Consider the following 22,609-nt stretch of genomic DNA (forward strand, 5'->3'; position numbering starts at 1 on the left):
CTGTTCTCTCATTTATGTTTTACCCCTTTCTACAAAATATTTGAGTCAGCTTGTAAAGTATGGTATTTAAAAAGTAGAGAAACATGGGGGTGGAAAATATATTCAAGGACCAGAAAACATATTCAAAGAGTAAGTCCAAAAGGAAAAAAACATGGCTATCAGGCCCTGAGACTAAACCCTGGTGATGGAGAATGTATCGCCTTTTGTGAGAGCGGACTTGCAGTTCAGAGATACCAAAGTGCGAATGGAACGTCTGGGTGCAAACAGGACCACGCGTTTCCCTTTTGCTTGGCGTGCAGAGAGCTGAAGCTGGCCTATGCGGACATCGCTCTGACTTTGCAGCAGTGTGAGCTCCGAGAAGCTGCTTTCTAGTGTCAGCTGGGGGATGTGGGTTTTATGAATAGGGTTAATTATTCCTGTCTCCTGAGACCTCTTCCTGTATTTTTACCTAAGCTATAATGCCAAGAATAGGGTAGTGGAAGGGGTCGTGTGTGATGTAATGAGGTGAGGGTGGGAGGAGGCGGGCAGGCACGAAGCTCTCAGCAAGAAGCTGTGAGGCCTGCACAGTTCTCTGGAGCAGCAGTAACCTAGAGCTGGTACAGAAGACTGCGTTTTCTGTAATCGGATTCAATGAAGCCAGAACAGTATGAGTACTGCACAGGAATTGTTTTCATTTGTGAAGCAAAGCGATCGAGGGTCAAACTCAGTTATTGTAAAGTGATTGGAATGACAGGTCCTGAAACTGCCTTAACTACTTTATTAGGGATAAGACTAAACGAAGAGACGGCTCTGTGTAGAAATAGATGCATCCTACTTTTTTTTTTTGGTGATATTAGAATTCTTGTTATTACAGTGTCTGGAAATTGAGTTTTTAATTGAAAATTAATAATGGGCGCTCATGAAGGCATTTTTGGGCTTTTTAAAAAAATTATTTTTTAACTCCCCCTCACCCCCCCATGTGATGTAGGTGGAGCAAGGCCTGTTTACAGAATTGCAAACAGGTCCAAGTTTTCAGGAAAAAATGGAGACTTTATGGCTTCTGGCTAACTAGTGAAGGGAGCAGGGTCATAAAAGGCAAAAAGTTAGGTGGGGGTGAATTTTGTAGCAATAATAAGGAATGTGTAGACTGTTTCTGAGCAGTGCCAGTTTTAGAATTGACCTTCAAAGTGTTTTGAAAGTGTAATTGGCAGATTTTACTACCTTTCAAATGGGAGTACTCCTAGATATAAGCCAAGCCACATAAGACATTTTCTTATGCCTTTCCTTGCATTAACTGTTGACAGTCTAGCATCAGCGGGAAATGAAGAATTCTGTTGATGCTAAGGAAATGAAAATTCAGCTGTTTTGTTTCCTGTCCTAATCTGTGAGAGGGAAGGAGAGGCATGTTCCTTAAGGACACACCTTTTCTCTGCTTCTACACCTAGCCACCTCCTGGAACACACGTGACTGGTCCTTGTTTAGGCAGTGCTGAAACTCACCTTTCAGTATTGGGAGGGTTTGTTTTTTTTAAGCTTTTCTTTGATAATTCAGTTATGGATGGAAAGGAATATATTTTAAGGTTCAGATTCTGATGAAACACCTTATTTTTTATCATTTGATAAAACAGTACAAACAATGGACAGGAAGTTGGTTTCCCAGTCAAGAGACATAACAAATAGAAAGAACTATGTCATGAAGATTCCTTTTTCTACTCTTTGAGAATTTACTTCAGTTTCTAGGCTTGCCTCTATTTACCCGGACTTGTTTAGAAAAGTCAGATAAATCCAAAGTAGGTAACTTCACTATTTGATATTACTGGTAATTCTGTGCTAACTTGATGAGTGTTAATCCATGTGAAGTCATATTGCTAAAAGATCTATGTTTTAATTTTAGGGGGTGATGAGAATTTAAAAGCCAGACATACAGATAAGTTTTAGAAAAATATTTCTAATGTTTCCATTCCCTTCCTTCAGATGAGCTCTTACAAAGCTAAGTGCTGTACTATGACAGGTGATAAATAGACTGTCTTTTGCTAATATGGATCTGATCCCAAACCCAGAATCTCTCTCTAAAAGACTGCTTTATTTAAAAGCCACAGATGGTTTTTGAAGGTTTCATGGTATATGTCTCGAGTGTTGAGTATAGTACCTACAAGTAGATTTCCCAAGAGTTCTATCGAAAGGCACTTAATGCAGATTACATTAAATAATAACTGGATTTTTGTTTGGGTTGTGTATGTTGTAAAATGCACAAATCAGTGGGTTTGTCTTTAGTCACCTTATTCTCATTTGGGGTTGATGGAAATGAAGTAAGGACCAAGTAAACAACTTTTTTTCAGGTGCAAATTCGACCATGGAACCTAAGTGACAGTGACTTTGTAATGGATGGTTCTCAGCCTTTGGACCCCAGAAAAACTATCTTTGTTGGGGGAGTTCCACGACCCCTTCGAGCTGGTGAGTGGAAATAGTAACACCACAACAACAAAATCCAACAACAACAAAATTCCCAATGCATTTAGTCTTCAATATTTTCTAGGTTTCCGGTCAATTATACACACAGTCTCCAAAAAAAGAATGCTCTCCTGTCAGTTTCGCTGAGCTGATGCTTTCAAAATTGAATGTTTCCTCCCAAAATGTTCTATTTCCTGATGGTGCAAGAGTGAATTTCATTAAAATGTTATTTTGAAAGGATGAATTCTATTTAGTGCTTTCCTATTCAACCACATAGTTTAAAAATAGTAACAATACATTTGGCAGTGTGCATTCTTATGCCAGTTAGCATTGTAATGTATGACAGAAAGAGAAGTTACCCATATGTCCCCAGCAGCCGTGTGCCCTCAGTGACAGTCAAACCACGGCTGGAAATTGTGCCACTGAGTGTCAGACTGAACTCTTTCCAAGTGAAACAGGTTCCTATTTTTTTTCTTATACAGCTTGAAAAATGAATTATGTATGCAGGCATCTTTATGATGACTTTTTATAAAGCTTCCCTATTTTATTTTTATTTTATTTTTGTTATTTCCCGATGAGGAAATCATTGTTCCTGCTGGGATTGGGCCGTCATAATTGACTGGGGCAGTGGAAGGGATACTGAGCTGATGACATCAATATATAAATCCAAACACAAGTCTCATCAGTTGTGGATCAGTGCTATTGCCAATGGAATATAACAAAATTACTTGCAGGAACTAAGTTTTTAAAGTGTTTAAAATAATTGACTTTGTGTTTTTAAAGGAAGATGCAAAGATAGGTTACTGTTGCCACCATAGCTGTGAAAGCACATTATCTCTGAGTGATTTGTAAGCCGGTAGACTTGATCCTACCTAAAACATAAAAGAGAAAGCAGAGATCACTAAAACCAAGTTGTGAGGACAATTATGAAATGTAAAATGTGCCTACGGCTATCTGGCTCTGTGACTTTGATGAGTTCTTAATTCCGAACATCCCTCAACATTTTAAATATACTTATTTAAATCTCAATTTCAGTCTAGTTCTAAGTGATAACTTTGGGCCTACATAAAAATATATGCATTATTCCATTTTGAAGGATTGTAAAACATCTTCATGTGACTGTGGAGTTTGCAATTTTGTGGTATTTCAGAAAGTCAAATACCTTTGGGTCTTACTTTCATTTTCCTGGAAACTATGTGAAAGAACGAAAGCAAAGCAGCAGAGCTGCCCCACCCCTTCCATGATCTGCTGTCAGAGAAGGAAGTCCAGGGAGGGCCACTCCACCGAGCAGCACTAGGTGTGGGTAGATGCAGCCCTTTGTGTCTGAGCTGCGTCTGCTTTAGAAAAGGACGTGTAGGTGGGGGCCTTGTGGAATATTCCTGAATTTTTCCAACTAGTGTTAGATTTAAGAGTGGAGTGAGAGAAAAATCCCTTTTGCTGTCTTTTAACAGTGTAAATGGACATTCATTGCTAGTATTCTAGCTGTTCTTTTTTGCACCTAACTGCGAGCACAAATTTGTTTTAATATTCTAGCCCCTCTCTTTTTTTCCTAGATGGGAATCTGAAAAAAAAATTCTGAAAGAAAAAGCCCCACAGTTATAAAAATAACAGAACCGGCTTTAGCCTCTAATGTCTATTTTTAAGTCACTGACACAATAGCTTATAAATTAAATTTCCTTTTTTATTATTCACCCTTTACTCTCTCTGTTTTAATGATTTGAAGGGATAGGTAAGGGCTTCTATATGATTTTCCCTTTATAAATCCATTTTCACACTTTTCTAAGATCACACTGACACCACAGGGCAGGAACTCCAAGGTGCTAGATTATATTCTTTCTTTAATATCCCGTGTCTGCAAGATGTTGCAAGTTCTAGGATTAGGCAAGAATTATATTTAATTTTCTCATCAGAAGTGGGATTTTGTGTTCCCCACCTAGATGCTATCCCCTTTGTAAGTCTCTTAAGTTACTTTTTTAAAGCTAAGCTAAAATTTTTGTCTTTCAGTTTTACTTTTGCAATTATGTGGCTAGTAACCCACAGTCACTTTGTCTGATGGAAGTGTCCGTCCATGCCAGCACCTCCCATAACTGTAGCTGACTAAGTTATGGTTTCTAGATGGCTAAGTCATCTTTGCTGGCATCTTAGAATGTTCCTATCTATCCAAGACTTCCAGATTGGATGCCATGCAATCTGAACGAAAAGTGCTAACGTCTGCAGCTTTTGCCCATGTGCAGAGAATCGGGCTTCCTTGGAACACACTGAGCTTCATGGGCTGGTGTGTGCCTGGAATAGAAGGCTGTGTTTGGAGGAATTCATTTGACTTCACTAGACCATCTTCAACTGGACAGTGTTCTTGTTCAAGTGCAGTTCACTTGAACAATAACATTTATTGAGCATCCACTGTTAGCGACACTGAGCAAGCGCAGGCCAGGCCAAACCGAATGAACATCTCGCTGTCCCGTTAGACAGGTCATCATCTGCAGAGCCGCCGATTTCAGGACAGAAGGCGAGAAATGCGTTCATAGAATGCTAAGTAACTCAATGAAGTGGATGCTAAATTATGCTCTTTAACATAATGTTTCTCAAATTTGGTTTTTAAATACTTCGGGCCATTTTTTATTATTTCCAGAGGGCATTGTGGTTATGGAATTTTGAACAGTCTCATACCTGTTTCAGGTACTATATGCAGGGTGATCCTGGACCAGAGATGGGTGACAGTACTCAGCAGGTGAAATTTTAGGTGTCCAGATTGATTTTCACCTCATCCTGGGCCAAAAATGGTCCTATAACATGGAGACTAAAATGTTATCACTCAAGAATTATTACTTTGGATCTTGTGAGGCTATTTATCTTTGATATATCCCCTAAGACAAGATCATTGTCACTAATAAATTACTGTAAATATAGTCCTTACCCCACCGGACAGAAACACACAAACGCTTCTAAAGAAACAAGGCAACCTGTTTTAAGCAGTATTAGCCTGAGTTTAGCTTGCTCTTTCTGATCATTTAACAAGCCTTCCTTTTTATAAATTCAGGTTGGGGGGAGAGGGGGAGTAAAAAAAAAAAGTCACAGGCCCAGATAAATGAAAATGGGAAAATATCAGTGGAAAAATCTAGATGAGTTTACCCAAAGCTAGATTGCCTATTGGTTTCTTTAGGTCAAATAATACACGTTCCTACTGTCTCCTCTCCCTCCCTCAGTCTGCGGCAAGCCAAGGACAGCTTGCCTGAAGTCTCCTGGTGTTTCTCAGCTCCTGTTCTCCTTCCACTCCCCACCTCTTCTCACCCCCAGGCCAGGGAAGGCGATAGGCAGACTCACCATGCCACCATGTGGCTAAAATGCAGATTCTTCTTCAGAGTGAGCACAGGGAAAGGGGTAGGTAGTCTGTCTGGTTCTCCACCTGGAAGTACACAGCATATTTTCACTCTTCGTTCCGTAATGTAAGCAGCGGGTCTTCCTGAGTCTCCCTCAGGACAGAAATGGCCCTGTTTTGCATATCCCTAGGGCCTTAGGGCCTCTCTAGAATGTATCTCTTTGCTCTGAGAGGAAATAAGTGCCAGGCTTGGGGATTATGAGGCTACCAGGAAAGAGTAGGGAATGAGGCATCTGGTCCCTGTACGCTCCCCACTTTATAAATATGAATATTCTCTCACTCCACCTTCTTGGCTTAGATGTCTAATTTGAATATCGCCTCGGTGATCAGGCTTTGGGACCCAGCCTCTTCCAACTTCGATCAGGCTTGAAAAGCCCTCTGTGTCCTCTGATGAGAGGCATGTGAGCTGTTCTTTGCCTTCATGACTTCCTCGTGACAGTTCACCGGTCCAGGTCCTGCTAACAGCTCGATCTTCAGAGATTCCATCTGAGTCCTTGGAGCCGACCTACCATTTGCTCATCCTTAGGCCTTTCCTAACTATGGCTTTGATCATTCTCTCCTGTCTAATATTCTGTGATGAATCCTAAAATTTCCTTCTCTGCCTTTTCCCCGCTCTGGCTGTTGTGAGCATGAATTTTCTGTAGAGGGAAGAAAAAAAAACTGAGGTAGATATTCATTGATATGTGGCATACATACATCTAGAGGAACTACAGCCTGAATTTTTTCCAAGAGCACTTATTTCAGACATTCTGTGCAGGCACTCTGATAGTTCACATGTATCAGGAGTCACATTCTGATTTGTGACTCAGGAAACAGGAGTAATGGTAGCTTTTGTTGTTGTTGTTCTACGAAGTGGTGGCAAGCAGAAACCATCTTATGTCATGTTTCTCAGTAGTAGGAACTTTTTCTTTTACTGAGTCCCAGGTTCAGAACGAGTTGTCCCAGATAAACTCCAGATTTGGCATACAGACTTGATTGACTGCATTGCCCTGAGGGTTAAGGATTTTCTAATGTTAGTATGCGTTTGTGTTCTCTCTCGCCCACAGCCGATGTCAAACTTGGCCATATCATGGGCAGGTTGAGTAACGTTAGCATAAAGCCAAAGTAAGACTGGGAAGAACTGGTGCTTATGGAGCAGAAACCAAGCCAAGCAAAGATTTATGAGTCAAGGCCAAAACCACCCCTGGACCAGACTGAACATTCAAGCCCCACTCCGTGCTCAGCGGTGTGTTCAGAGCACTCATGGATGTTTAATCCTCGTGATAACCCTGTGACGTTGGAAGTGGTAGAATTCATTGTAGAGATAAGGAAGCAGGGTTCAGAGGGAGTGATCGGCCAAGGCCACTATAAGCAAAAAAGCCAAGACTCAAACTTAGATCTCCAGACAACAAGTTTGGGGCTCTTTGCACAGAAGTGAGCTTCTTTATCAAGCTGAGGTCTGAGATGTTGTCTCTGTGACAATAGTAACAGTTACCTTGGTACCAGCTCAATTTAATCAAGTTAAACACTCTATCTCTCTGGCTTTGTTGGTTGTTCATATCATTTACTTGAAAATATTTTTAATTTCCCAACATCTGATGCGGAGTGAAAGCTTGTAAGCACATCTTCCCATTTAAGATGCGTGAACTGCCTTGTGAACCAACTTGGCAATTGTAAACCTAGAAAGTCCACCTTCAAGTTGGATCTTCCTTTCATTCCGAAGTCCAGACCTCCTCCTCCCCCTGAGGTGCCTTCTGCCTCTTTCCCGCCTGCTTTGTTCTTATGTCCAGAGAGAAGAAATGTGGCTTCGAGATTCACAGTTTAAAATCTGGAAAGATGAATGTGTTGATATTCCCCCTTGGGAAGCCTCATTCCTGCTCCTCCACATTTGGTTCTCTTAGTACCTGAGACTTAAACATTGCCTGATGGCTGGCTTTCAGATCCAACTAAATGATAGGAACAGGACCCTGGGGTCGGATGAGGGAGTCATCATGATTTCCTCTCTGGTGAATTAAAACCCCTTTCAGAACGCTGTGAAGAATCAGGAGCAAATCCAAGGAACCGTAATTGGGGTTCAGATTGACCTTCAGAGGCATAGTCACCACTGAAGGACTTCAGGAGAATGCTCTATGCTACATACAGCTGCAGTATTCTCGTTTCCCTCTCTGGTGACAGCACAGTGAAGGTCATCACAAGAGCCAGTGTGTGAGCTAGCCCCATAGTGGTGATGCTGTTGTAATGAAACAGGTATTTATGACGTGACTTGAGTGTCTTAGGAACACAGAGCTTATCCAAAGTGCAGAATGCCCTTGGATAGAGCTACCAGACCTGCTAATTTCCTACCCCTGTGCTGACCAGGCAGACCCTGTGAACACTGTCTGGATAGGAAAGAAAACGTAAAAAGTAGTTTGGAGACTCCTGGCTTCTTCATGGACTCTGTCTATGCCCGCTGTCACCTCCATCTGTCTGGATCCCAGCCTTTACTTGTATTGCCTCACCTTCCTCAGGTTAAATGTAAAGAATGTGGTTCTGGGAGCCACACTGTCCTTGGCCTCTACAGAGGATGGTTGAGAATGAGGAGTCACTGTCACAGGCTTAGTAGGTGGTTTGCCCACACTCTCCAAGTAAGTTACACCTTCCATCAAAGGCTCACATTTCATGAGCAGGGTTGAGATCACAAGACATCGATAAACCCATGCAGGTTTTAGTTGACTTCTGCCACATCCTTTCTGCCTTTCTTCTACTTTTCTCTCCTCCCCCCAAGTACTGGAGTCAGTAGCCCTCTTCCTGGTTCAGCTTGCCCCCATCAGAGGAAGGGAATTTATGTGGGACTTCCCTACGTGGACTGATGATACTCACTGTAAAGAAGCCTGTAAAACCCAGGCTCTAAAAGTAGTTGTACATTCTGACATCTGTAGGTGAACTGGTACTTTCTTTATAAAAAAAATTATTTCAGGTTGAAAACTTAATAGGCCTTGAGGAAGGCTTGCTCTGCGTTTCTGTTAGTCATCTACTTAGTGGGTGAATTCAATGACATTCTCCCCCTAAAGCTGTATTTACCAAGTGGTTACTTTTCTCAGTAATGTCACTTTAAGCACTAGCAGCGTTACTTAAATGCCATATCTCTGTGGTGTTTGAGCTTAGCCCACAGGAAGTGTGCTATTAGTGGAGACTTGCTAATTGAGTAAAGCACCAAACACAAACAGTTCTTTGACCATCATTTACCTTTCTTCAGGGGTGTTCACCGTGTTAGATGTTTTGTCATTAAAAGAGAGATTCGGGTAGAAAGAGAGATGGAAAAACCTTCATATTCTTTCCCCCAAAAGTTCTTTCTTTAGTCACGTTGGTTGCTTCTAGCTTCTCAACGAATTGCTCTTCCCTTAAGTGAGGCTTCACTGGCTCAGACGTCTGCAGACTTTTTGGTGGCCAAGAAAATGACTGTGTATAATCAGCTTATACGTGGAAATGATTTATTCATAATTTTCATAAGAGCATAGTGAGTGAGGGTTTCTGTTTCTTATCGAAAGTACCTAACTGCCAGCAACGTAAGTCATGACCTAATCTTTGGCACGTGAAGATGCTTTTCCAGCAGCTACATCTGCGAAGCAGTGGAAAGTGTCTGCCCGTGGAAGGAGCCTTCTCTGGCATCCGGGAGCCCCCCCAGATTCCTGTGGAGACCACTATGCTATAGAAGCAGCTGTGGCTAAGTAACTCCCGCGTCAGCTGGAGCTGCAGGCATGCAGCTAGTGTACCTTCTTTCTAAATCAGACACTTTCTCGGGTGCTTCCGAAGGTGGAAGACAAGTGCCATTCGGTCCTTGCCAGCATTCTTCTCCTGGTCATCCACCAGCCGGAGGGGGTGTTTACTCTCTTATTCCATTCCAGAGGAAGCCAGGTCTTTGGAAAATTTGTGCTTAATTTCCAGGCCTTGAGGTTACTTATTTTTATTAAGTCCATTTGACCTTTAGGGAAATTCATGAATGACTACAATGAATGAATTCTGCCTTCAGTTTCTTCGTGTCTGTAACTGGAATAACATTAGTTAGGTAAGGAGGCCCTCAAGCCATCAGAGGTTGTTGGGGTGAAGTGTAAGGACTCACTGAACTCTGACATTCAGAGTGTGTGCACCATCATGATGGCATTGTTTGAGTGTGATTCCTGGGTCCTGCCTCCAGACTGTAGTCAAGGTCTACTTAAGTGCTAATCAGCAGTGTTCCCTTGGCTGGTGTGACTCAGTCATTCTGATCATAATGGGATCATTGGGATGGCTTTCTGCCCTAAGCACATATTCTTGGACTTAGTGATTGCTAGCTTCTTTCCTCGCCTTCTGAAAATGACCTGTTGGTTGTAGGTCACTCTTCCTATTAAAAATGGGCACTTAGAAAAGTCACCAATATTAGGCACTCTAGAATGGGAAGAAATTTCGAAGTTAAGAAAAAAAACAGGCCCATTTGGTGTGTCTCAGTGGTTGCGCATCAACCTATAGACCAGGAGGTCATGGTTTGATTCCCGGTTAGGCCATATTCCCAGGTTGCAGGCTCGATCCCCAGTGTGGGGCATGCAGAGGCAGCCAATCAATGGTTGTCTCTCATCATTGATGTTTCTATGTCTCTCTTCCTCTCCCTTCCTCTCTGAAATCAATAAAAATATTTTAAAAGAGAAAGAAAAAAGACAGCCTTTCTGTCATGGCGACATAGCTTTTCTTACCTGCCTCAGCAGCTTCATAGTACAGGAACCCGGTAGTACTTGGTCTTCCTTCTGCTTGTAAAATCCTGGTGGGGTTCTTGTACCTTTCGGCCCTTGTATCTGCTGCAGATTTCTTCCCCTGCCCCACCAGGCTGTGCTGCTTTTCTTTCCCCAAGATCCCGATTCCTGTGGGGCTCTGCTCTGTGATGGACTTTGCCCACCGGTGGTGGCCAGGTCATCATCTTTCCTCACTGTCTTTTCCTTTCCAAACACCATATGTCGGTGTTTGTAGGAAGTGGGTTCGTGAGTCATTCCCCAGGGTTAGGGCTAAGTATTTTGGACTTAAACTATGTGAGTTGCCTGAAAGGAATGGTCATACCTGGAGGAGGTGCTGTCCAGTATCAAGTAAACAATTACCTTCAGGCAATTTGAATCCAGGTAAGTAACTGCTACATTTCTCTCCATGGTACCTTTTTGGTGAGATAATTTTAGAATATCACACCTTTGGAATGGATCACTTTCCAAATGTTTTCTGTATATATATCTTAAATATACAGATACAAAGATATCTATAGGAGAAATGTGACAAGGACTGCAGACTAAACCTCTGGATTTTTTTTTTTTTTAAATATGTTTTATTGATTTTTTACAGAGAGGAAGGGAGAGAGATAGAGAGTTAGAAACATCGATGAGAGAGAAACATCGATCAGCTGCCTCCTGCACACTCCCCACCGGGGATGTGCCCGCAACCCAGGTACATGCCCTTGACCGGAATCGAACCTGGGACCTTTCAGTCCGCAGGCCGACGCTCTATCCACTGAGCCAAACCGGTTTTGGCATAAACCTCTGGATTTTTAGCAGGTGCAGGATGGGTATGTTTTTACTGCCTTAGTAGCAGCTTAGTGTTTCCTGGCACATTGTAAGTGCTCAATAAATGTTCATTGCTGCTGTTAGCATTACTAAGAATTTCCTGTGAGAGGTTAGTCTGGAGGTTTCTCAGTTGGGATAAAATATACTCTAAAAGTCATTTTTTTTCAAGTGTAGAGATTTACTTTAAGGCTGTAAACATATTGCCTCTAGCTAAAATTATGACTTCATTCTTTGTACAGTTTAATCTTAACCGTAGCAGTGTAACTTTAGTAATGGCTTTCAGTCTCAGAGGTCAGTAAGTAGGGCTGTCTCTTAATAACTTGTTAGGGCATCGCGAGATGCTTTGCCTACCTAGGGCCCACTCCAGTAGACTAAGCAGTTAGAACAAGAGGATTACTGATAGATCATTCCTTTAATCCTGTTGCTGAAGTTCTGATTATGTAAATTCGTGTGTGTGTGTGTGTGTGTGTGTGTGTAAATTCTTTTATTTTTTTACTTTCAAATAGCCTATGAGGATCTCCCCTACTTGAGGTTGTAAGACTGATGTGGACACGCTTCACAATACTTCACATGGGTTTTCCTTTTCTTAGTTACACTGCATGATTCTTAAATAGTTCTTCCTGCTCCTCGTCAGGAGTTCCTTCTAAACATTTATACAGAATTGTGTTCATTTTCTTGCAGTTGAACTGGCAATGATCATGGACCGTTTGTATGGTGGTGTCTGCTATGCTGGCATTGATACGGACCCAGAGCTGAAGTACCCCAAAGGTGCTGGCCGCGTGGCGTTCTCCAATCAGCAGAGCTACATCGCAGCCATCAGCGCTCGCTTTGTGCAGCTCCAACACAATGACATTGACAAACGGGTAAGCCACTGCTCAGGGCGTACTTGCCACAGGAAAGAAATGAAGTTTGCCCTCTTGGCACCTGGGAGGAAAAGCACCTTGTGCTGCTAAGGGAGCAGCTCTCCCTTGCCTGGGGTCAGTCCACAAGCCCATCTAGGCTGCCTGAAACAGAGGCACCCTTGGTATTGAAGGTGTTAATGAGACCTTGGCCTCGCTCTCTCCAGGGCGATGTCACACTTATGAAAATAACCCTGCAGGATTTAGCTACCAAGCCAGTGCGGTGCAAAAGATGATGCCAACAATGCATTCACGAAGGGTGAGAGCTGGCGACCTGTTTGACCCAGGTGGTGCTCTTACAACAAGCAAACTTGGACTAACATTTAATGCTGATACATAAAATGTTGATCTTGCCATTTCTCTTGAACCAAGTAGCTGCTGTCCCCTCCAGTGCCCCCTGCACCTCCCTGAGTTCTACTGCTCATGCCATAGACACACACGCATTACCTGCCCTGCTCCTTGGCATTACCTGCCTGGCCACCAGAGGCATTCGGATTTTCTCCTGATCTAAAGAGGGGACCCGAGGCAGATTTGAGGAGCTGGTATGCTCAGTTGTTTTGTGGACAGGTATAGCTTTAACTCCCTTAAATCCCAGCTCTGTCATGGAAGCGTGGGGGAAGAGAGGGTGGTAGGTGTTACTCTAGGACCTGTGTTAACAGTAAAAGAGCAGGTAGGACAAGAGCATCAAGCCTTGAGCACGTTCCTGTGCAATTGTACGGTGCTTGTTAATGCTCCCAACAAAGGATATTCTTGGGGGACACACTGAGCAGGTAAATAAAGTAGTCAACATGTTCTGTTATGAAATTTCACCTGTCTTCAATTTTGGCTAATTTTGTGTAGCAGACTTAGGTTTCTTAGAGGGTGAACATTTCAATTGGTGAGGGATTTTTCAATATTCAGCAAGATTATATTTTCAGTCTTGTAAAAGCCAGTGCTTTAAAAAAAATCAATTTGCTATATCACTGAGCTCCTTAAAAGTAAGTAGTGATGGTGTGTTTTTTAACTAAGATGAATAAAATAACTCTATTTCAGATTTTTGAAACACCCTGATCCCACAGAGTCCAATACTTTGAACACTTTGCTGCACCAGCCGCTGGTGACCCCAAGCAAGTTCCTTAATGCCAGGAACCTTGGGTCCTCTGTAGCGCCCTCCTGGGGCGGGTCTGAGGTCTCACTGGGATCTGAGGATTGAACAGCCAGAGCTGTAGGGCAGTTAGGTAGATGTTTGACCGGCACTTGCTGGTTTACATATTCATCTTGCACGTGATACTGATGTCATTAATATCCCATGGCCTGAGTGCTGTTGGTTGCTCTGCTGAAGCTTCAGTGGAAAGGTCCACGGGTTGGTGACGAGAGCACTAGGCCAGAGTCACATTGCTGGGTCCAGAGCTGTGTTGTCCCAGGGGCTGTGTGACTTTGGCAGGTCACTGAGGCCCTGAGCGTCAGTGTGTGACGAGGGCAGTGGTAGCAGCCTTTTGTATCTCCCAAGATTGTTGAGGGTCCCAGCAGAGGTACTAAACAAGAAAGCAGTACATACCTGTCACACACTATCCGGATGTAGAGGAAATTGTTGTTGTGGGCACGGAATGCCATCTGCATCCTCATGGAGTCAAAAGGGGGCCTGTCCGTTCCTTCCTTCAGTGCCTGGGGTGAGTCATCCAAGTGGGAGACTTGGAAATCCTTGAAAGTGGGAGTCCCTCCCCTCCCCTGCTTCACCTTCATGCTCCTGCTCAGTCCTGAGCACTGTGGAGGCCGCTTTCTTTGCTTTGAGCGAGAAACGCTGCTTCCACCTCGAGTTGGGCTCCTGCTTCACTGTTCTGTGAACCTTACGCTTCCTCCCCCCAGTCTGTCATGCTGTCCTCTTGTTGATTTCTTTTGGCTTTGAACACAGCCAACACTGCCTTATTTTATTGTCTCTGGCATTTTGAGCTTCTGCTAACTGTACCCTTCATAGATACTTTTTCAAGTTCTCTCCTAGTTTTTTGTTTTGTTTTCTAAATATATATATATAGAATTGATTTCAGAGAGGAAGAGAGAGGGAGAGAGAGATAGAAATATCAACGATGAGAGAGAATCATTAATTGGCTGCCTCCTGCATGATCAGGGATCAAGCCTGCAACTCGGCATGTGCCCTGACTGGGAATCGAACTGTGACCTCCTGGTTCATAGATCGACACTCAATCACTGAGCCACGCCGGCCAGGTTCAAGTTCATTCCTCGTTTTATTGTTATTTCCCTTTCTCCTAAAGCTTGCATTTGAGCTTGGCAGAGAGCTCCCATTATACACAAGTTGGGGCAAAATAGGTTTACAGTTGTCACGCAAATAAATAGCACAATAATTAATAAACAATAATACAAGAATAGACTCTGTTTGCTGTACTCACAACTATAAACCCCACGTTGTCCACCCTGTACAAGCACATTAGTATTCCTCAGATGGTGGCCTTTTCCTTTCTTGGGGGCTCTCTTCGGGATTGTCTGCAGAAAATTCCTTCTTTCCTGCATAACCCACCAGGTTTTCGGCAATGGTCTCATCGCTAAGGTTTTGGAACTTGCTGTCCTCAAAGGCGGGGCAGATGTTCACCTGTGCCCACAATCCCTTTTCCATGCTGTTGCGAATTCAAAGAGGCTGCAGTCTGTTTTCTCCTTCCTTCGGATGTTATCCTAGAGTTGCCTTTTTAACCAGGACTGTGGCTCTTTTAAATAACATCAACTTTTATTACCTTTCTGGTCAGAGGGGCCTCCTTTGCTGTCTGCAACATTATAAATGCAGAGTCAGTGGCATCAGTGAATTTTTTTTAGCTGCAGATGGGATGATAATGGCCACTTGCTTCCTGCTAGCAGCCCTCACCCCTCACTGTTTGCCTCTCATGGAGAGTTGGAGTGGCAGCCCACAGAGCAGTGTGCCTGGGACCCTGAGAGCTCTGGGACGGTGCGAGGTGGGTGCTCTCAGCTTGCACCTTCCTGGGTAAACCGGGGGCGGGACATGAAGAAGAATTTGACTGGTATTTTCCCTTTACCTCTTTTGTATCAACCGATTTTTTTCAAAAAGACATATTTTTGGAGAGTTTGTATGGTTATGCATTTGTTATTATTATTATTATTACTATAATTGCTGCTCTTTAGTACAGCCTTTTAAAAATTGATTTCAGAGAGAAAGGAAGAGGGAGAGATAGAAACATCAATGATGAGAGAGTATCATTGACCAGCTGCCTCCTGCACACCTCCTACCAGGGATTGAGCCCACAACCCAGGCATGTTCCCTGACCAAGAATCGAATGGTGACCTCCTGGTTTATAGGTCAACACTCAACCACTGAGCCATGCCGGCTGAGCTGGCTAAGCTTTTAGATAGAGTGGTTTATGGGGAAAATACAATCTTTATAGGTTTGATTTCTTCTCACCATCTTAGAGACTGTGGGGCTTGCTTGTGAGTAGGAAATATGTCGATATGCAACATGTATAGGAGCCATTGACCCTGAAGCTTTAGTGCTTTCATCTCTGCTGTCATTTCTCTCCATTATGTCATCTTTAAGGCGGAGGTGGTGCTTTTCTTTTTATATGTTGTCTTGGTAACAGCTCTATGGGGATATATAATTCACATACCATACAAATCACTAATGTAAAGTGTATGGTTTAACACATAGTTCCACAACCATCACCACAGGCGGTTTTAGGACATAGGAAGAGGTATTTTCATGTTCAGCCTTCAAGTCTGCAACAAGAGGATCAATTAGACAGTAACCCCTGTGGAAGGGGGCACAGCATTTGTCCTGTATAATTTCACTCAGCTCGTTACAGGGAGGGGACCCTACTTATTTAACCAGTACTCTTCCAAGGTCCAGGAACAAGGTCGCCCAGGCTGTTGGGGCAAACTTCTGAATCCTGCAATAGCTGTGATTAAGGTCCCCCGAGAATGCGTGACTTGTTAGAGTAGGCTGACCAGTGTGCACATCAGCAGACTCTTTGCCATGGTGTGTCTGGGAATGGAAGCACTGGCAGGTGGAGGGGCTGGTGCTGATGGTCCCTTACAGAGCTGCCATGATAGGGACTCTGCCACCTGTGCCGGGGGCCTTGGGTGGCACTCAGGAAATGTGCGGAAGAAGTTAGGGTGATAAATGGGAGGAGAGCAAGGACTGGAAACAACCATGGGAGTTTCTCGAGGCTGGTGGAGTGAGGCACTCTCACCGGTCCCCGGGACGCCTGCAGCAGCTTTCTCATCGTCTCCCCGGTTCATCCTTTGCCCATCCCACTGCATCCTGTGCATGAAAACCAGAGTGACCTTGTGAAGTCATCTGTGCATCATGTCTTCCCTCCTTTACACCTTTGGGTTATGTTCTACTGCCCTTAGGACAAAGCTCAGAGTTCTCACCTACCATGGCCTACACGACCCTGCGTGGACTACACCCTTCTGCTGCCTTAGCTCTCTCTTCCTTGGCTGGAGCCGGTCACAGCTGGCCTTTTTCTCTCTTTCTCGGGATTAATATATATGCTGTTTCCTCGGCCCAATAGCCACTTTTCCTTATGGTCTCAGCTTCCCTGTAATATTTTTAGTGGAGCTTATTTCTCCCCCATAGATCATTGTCATAATACCAGCTGCCATTCCTTTGTGGCATTAAAGCTCCTCTGTGATGAAGCACTGCTTAAATGTCTTCTTAGACCATACAGTCCCTGAGGCCGATGGCTGTATGTCTTTCACGTTAGTTGCTGATACTTAATACTTGGTACAGTGTGGGTACACGTTATTACTGATCTGCAGATGAATGAGTGAGTTTCTGAATGAAGGCTGGCTGAGAGGTGGCTCAGGGAAAGCCCTTATAGACCAACCTTTGGCATATCCGCCGTCCACCAGAGGGCACCTCGCACAGCATGCCTTTCCTACTTCGTTATGAACACTTCCTTGAGTAATAAAGAAATCTAGACTTTGCTGTTCAAACCATCAGAAAGTGTTCTTTGATACTTACATTCAAGCTGGACTTAACCTTAGGCATGACCAGATTCAACCCCCTTTATTTTGCAACAGAGGAAACTTTAGGAGAGCTTTAGAGACTCTGAAGGCACCTGTCCATTAAGGGCAGAGCGGCCTCTGCTCTCGGGACTTTCCTCCTGAATTCTCCTGCTTATCCAGGGTCTGATGTTGGTTCAGACCCACTTACTCCATGAAGTGCTTTTCCCACAGACCTGGGTTAGGAACCTGCAAGTCCGATCACAGGTCCCGCAGTGAGTTTTACAATATGTTTCAATAGTTCACATACTTTTAGGTAACCTGTTCTGCACAGAGCAGGGCACAGCTAGAGTTTATCAGGATCTTCTAGTATGTCTGTAGGTTATTTTGAACATTAGCAAAAGGAGTTCGAAATTTTCCTGTGCTTTTTTTTTTTATAGTTGTTTTGCCTTTGTTTTTTACTTTGATGCTGTCTTCATGTAACACCTTTTTTCAAGTCAGTATGAGGCAATGCACCTCCAAATTAACATCTTGAAATAAATCCTTTAAGGGTTACATAAAGCATATCTTATGGCCAATATTCATCAGTTATCAGCCAATTGGTGATAGTCCCTGTGTTGACGATATCAAGGTTGTGTAGCACCCAGTATGGTGGCTCTCAGTGTTTCTTCTGCCTTAGCACACATGAGGCATGTGATACACTCTCATGGGAAGAGAGGTTCCCTAGAACACTACTAGGGGGTGTATCTATGGGGTATGAGCATAAGTACCTAACGGGGGTTATACCCCACACCCACTCCGATCCTCACCATTCAGAGAACCATGGCTGTAGTGAAAAAATGTCCTGGCTTGGGACTTGGGAGCTGTGAGCTACACTCCTAACTCTTCTCCCAGTCATTGTGTGACGTTGGGCAAGTTTCTTAACCTCTTAGAGGCTTAATTTTATTGTCTCATAGTAGTAAGAAACAGCCTAACTATCTTACCACTTATTGCACAGGTAAACAATGATAGATGAACCACTTCAGAAAGTTATTTTCCTTGTTGGGTGTTGATGGGTATTATTGTAGAGCCTGGCCTATTTAAATTGTGCTGTTGCCCAACCATATGACCATGGCTAATTGTTGATGCTCTTTTTTTTCCCTTTGAAAATGCCTACTCAGTTTCATTAAGAATCCTTAATATAAGAGTAAGTAATTGAGCCCTGACGGGTTTGGCTCAGTGGATGGAGCGTCGGCCTGCGGACTGAAGGGTCCCAGGTTCGATTCCGGTCAAGGGCATGTACCTAGGTTGCGGGCATATCCCCAGTGGGGAGTGTGCGGGAGGCAGCTGATCGATGTTTCTCTCTCATCGATGTTTCTGACTCTCTATCCCTCTCCCTTCCTCTCTGTAAAAAAATCAATAAAAAATAAAATTAAAAATTAAAAAAAAAGAGTAAGTAGTTGAATTTGACACTAGAAAAAATAAGAAATGAAAATAGGTACCAGTCTACCAACCTGCTGCTTAGAGGTTAGTCAAGACACACATGTGGAGTCTTTAAGCTCCTTTTATAGAGGTAAATACCTGGGTGCATTTTCCATTTAAAGAATTGAAGGTGGTTTCTTTAGTCTAGAAAGAGGTGTTTTTACCAGTATCTTTTCTATGATAATGAACAGATTTTGAACTTGAAATTCAGTAGAAGGTTAGGATTACATTTTGCTTATATTCCTTTGAACGGTGTTTCTGTGAAAAATGGAACAGTTTAAAGTATTTAAGTGCAATAAGGGCAAAAGAGGGCCCCTGTACTCATTCTGTCCATTTTTGTGGTATTTTTAGAAGTGGCTCCAAAGGAACACCTAGGATGTGAGAGCTCTGCTAAAACCAGTTTTCCTTATAACTCCAGTCTAGGCCGCTTACGTAGGACAGATTTGCGTAGTGTGAAGAATGGGATCATATGAACATGAGTCATCTTCCTACATGGCCATTTCTCTACCCCCTTGTCTATTCTGGGGTGTTCTGAGAAAATTTGTAAGGGTAGAGTCAATTGAATCTTCCCCAGTCTAACAAAAACATACGCTTTAACTTGTAGGAAAAATTTTCTTTATAAAAATTTGAGAGGTCTCCACTGCGCACACACACACACACAACTATTGTTTAATACCACTTGGTCATGTTGTCTCCTGGAAATGTGTAAATCAGATGTTTATTACTTGATCTGCCAACTCAGCCCAGAGAGACCTTTTTTTTTTACTAGTCGAAAGATACTAGACCACAACCAGCCAATCGGGGGTTAGTCCTGACTATACCGCTTATTAAATAGCCTGAAGGAAGTAGGTGTGTACGTGGTAATGACAGTGCTTTTGAAACCTGTAAAGCACTCTGTCAGTGTGCAATGGCGCTGATAAAAGTAAATTCCATGAAATCACAAATGGCTAATATTCGAGCTCTACTGTAAGAAGCTTATTAGTTTAATTGGCATTTTTCATGATAAAAGGAGTTAAATATTTCAGGCAAGATAGGGGGAAAGTGGACTGATTTATTTGAGTTTTTGAAATAGGAGGAGGAGCTCTGGGAAAGTGGACTGATTTGAGTTTTTGAAATAGGAGGAGGAGCTCTGAGTAGTCAGGGTTCCATCCCTAAAATTAGTTCCCCTAAAGCACCATTTCTTAAGTCGCTCTTCATAAAGCATGAGTCCCTTGGGATTTTAATATCTGTTTTGCAGAGAAACCTTTTTCAGAGTCAAATGAGTTTGGAAATGCTTTCTTGAAGGAACATAACGAGGCTGCTTTATTCTAGGACTTCTTAGAATCTTTTATATGCTAATCTTCACGGTGAAGATCCAAGGAGACACGGTGCAGTCTTTCACAGATTCTTTTGAAATGCACCATCTCTCGGGAATAATGTTCCAAGGGGCCCAGTTGAGAAAATACTGTTTTCAGCTTCTTTTCTTTGTTTCATGCTCAAATTCAGAAGTTTCATGCGCAGTTGATCTCCCCCCCACCCCCTTCTCTGGTCCCTGTTTACCAAGTATGCCACACCCACCATATATTTTCTTCTTTTTTTTCATTGTGGTGAAAACCCCTTGAACTCTATCCTCTCAACAGATGTTTAAGTGTGCAGCACACTGTTAACTATAAACACAATGTTGTGCATCCTTGGAATTTATACCCTTTGACCAGCAGTTCCCCACTCCCCCTGCCCCAGACCCTGGCAGCTGCCAGTCTGCTTTTCGCTTTCTGTGAGTCACTGGGTTAGATGCCTCCTATAAATAGAACCATGCAGGTGTCCTCCTGTGACTGGCTTATTGCCCTTAGCAGAATGTCTTTAAGGTTGTTCATCCATGTTGTCACATGTGACAGAATTTCCTCCTTTTTTAAGTCTGAGTAATATTCCACGGTGTGTATAGACCATATTTGCTTTATCCATTTATCTGTCACAGACATTCAGTTGCTTCCACACCTTGACTATTGTGAACAGTGCTGCCGTGAGCATGATAGTGCAAATACCACTCCCAGATCTTGATTTCCATTCTTTTGTATAAATTCCCAGAGCTGGGCGTGCTGAGCACATGTTTTCTATCCGCAAAGGGGTGGGGTGGGGCGGGGAAACAGCAGCTGTGCATTCATGGTAGTGGTGGGCATGGGCGGTGTGGTTGATATTCCCTGTGGTATTTATCATTTTTTTGTATTTTGATTACTTGAGATTAGCTGTTGTATCTTTCTAACATATCAGTCTCTATATGAAAGAGAAAATAGGTTGAAAATCAGTATACCATTGACAAATAATGTTTTCATGCCTCTGTTTTAGCTTAATTCAGAGGACCAGAGAGACTGATTGTCAGTTAGCTAAGGTGGGGCTTTCTGATACATGTGACAGCTAAGCTATAGCATGTCATATTTAATAGCATACTCTTTAGAAGAATTTGTTTTTATTGATTTCTTTATTTTAAATACATATTTTTATTGATTTCAGAGAGGAAGGGAGAGGGAGATAGAAACATCAGTAATGAGAGAGAATCACTGACTGGTTGCCTCCTGCACCTTCCCCCTCCACACTGGGGATTGAGCCTGTAACCTGGGCATGTTCCCTGATAGGGAATCAAACCGTGACCTCCTGGTTCATAGGTTGACGCTCAACCACTGAGCCACACCAGCTGGGCGTAATCTATTTTTTATTTAATAAGATGTTATCCTTTGCACCTTTCTTTGCAAGTACTTCAAGTACTTCACACATTTGATCTTTTTTTCTCTCTTCCTCTAGACCTGAATTTTAACTAAACACTATCAGAGTCTTTGTATTTTTAGCCTGTGTGAAGATTAATATGACCCAGTAACCATACTGACAGGAGTGTGGATCATACCACACTGTCCCTGGCCACAGCTGGAATACATAAGATAACTCAATAGCAAAAGGAGTGAGGGTTCTGATGACCTGTTCCCAGACAATGTCTGCTCCTGGCCTCAGTGGGGGCCCCATGACCCAGCCTTTATTTAGCTGCTGTTACTGGCCCCTGCCTTGGTCTGGCTTGAAAGCTTCCCAGCTGTAGCTATGACTGTGTTGGTTTGGATTCTTTAAGAAGAAGTGAGTTCAGGTATTGTCGGAACTAATCCTACCTGAGCTTATTTTGAAGCACTGGGCGTCTCAGAGCCTTTGACTATAAATAGTTTTTTAAATGGAGTTCGGGTCATCTAAAGAAAGCGAGAGAGATATTCCTCTTCTCTACATGGCATAGAAACTTTTTGTCCTGTCTCAACTTCCTCGTCTTGACCTCTGACCTCTCCTGTCCTGTTCTCTCTTTTTATGTCTTCCCTCTTGGAATTGTGATTTTCTTTTTATAAAATTGCCCTAGCCGGCTTGGCTCAGTGGATAGAGCGTCAGCCTGCGGACTGAAGGGTCCCATGTTTGATTCCAGCCAAGGGTACACGCCTGGATTGCGGGCTTGATCCCCAGGGGCGTGCAGGAGGCAGCCAATTAATGATTCTCTCTCATCATTGATGTTTCTATCTCTCTCTCCTTCTCCCTTCCTCTCTGAAATCAATAAAGAAATATATTTTAAATAAAATTAAATAAAATAAAAATTTATTTACTTTATTAATTTTATTGGGGTGATTGGTTAATACAGCGGTTCTCAACCTGTGGGTCGCGACCCCTTTGGCGGTCAAACGACCCTTTCACAGGGGTTGCTTAAGACCAACCTGCATATCAGATATTTACATTACGATTCACAACAGTAGCAACATCACAGTTATGAAGTAGCAACGAAAATAATTTTATGGTTGGGGATCACAACATGAGGAACTGTATTTAAAGGGCCAGAAGGTTGAGAACCACTGCTGCCTAGCCCCTTCCCTCTGGCAACCACCACACTGCTGTATGTATCCATGAGTTAGTTTGTTTTACATCCCACAAATGAGTGAAATCATATGGTTCTTAGGTGTTTCTGACTGGCTT

General features: G+C 43.0%; 1 protein-coding gene across 8 annotated transcripts in view; it reads left to right on the forward strand.

Annotated features, from left to right (window-relative positions):
• Window positions 1–22,609, forward strand: part of CPEB3 (cytoplasmic polyadenylation element binding protein 3) — a 179,111-nt gene that overhangs the window by 143,274 nt on the left and 13,228 nt on the right. For all 8 annotated transcript variants that reach the window (XM_070432705.1, XM_070432708.1, XM_070432703.1 and 5 more), the window contains 2 exons: window positions 2,318–2,432; window positions 12,021–12,202. In XM_070432705.1, the coding sequence (XP_070288806.1) occupies window positions 2,318–2,432; window positions 12,021–12,202 (297 nt within the window). The remainder of the gene's footprint in view (window positions 1–2,317; window positions 2,433–12,020; window positions 12,203–22,609) is intronic.

Source organism: Myotis yumanensis, unplaced genomic scaffold (genome assembly GCF_028538775.1).
Source record: "Myotis yumanensis isolate MYYU_CA2020_CCGP unplaced genomic scaffold, mMyoYum1.0.hap1 SCAF_13, whole genome shotgun sequence".
Taxonomy (NCBI): Eukaryota; Metazoa; Chordata; class Mammalia; order Chiroptera; family Vespertilionidae; genus Myotis; species Myotis yumanensis.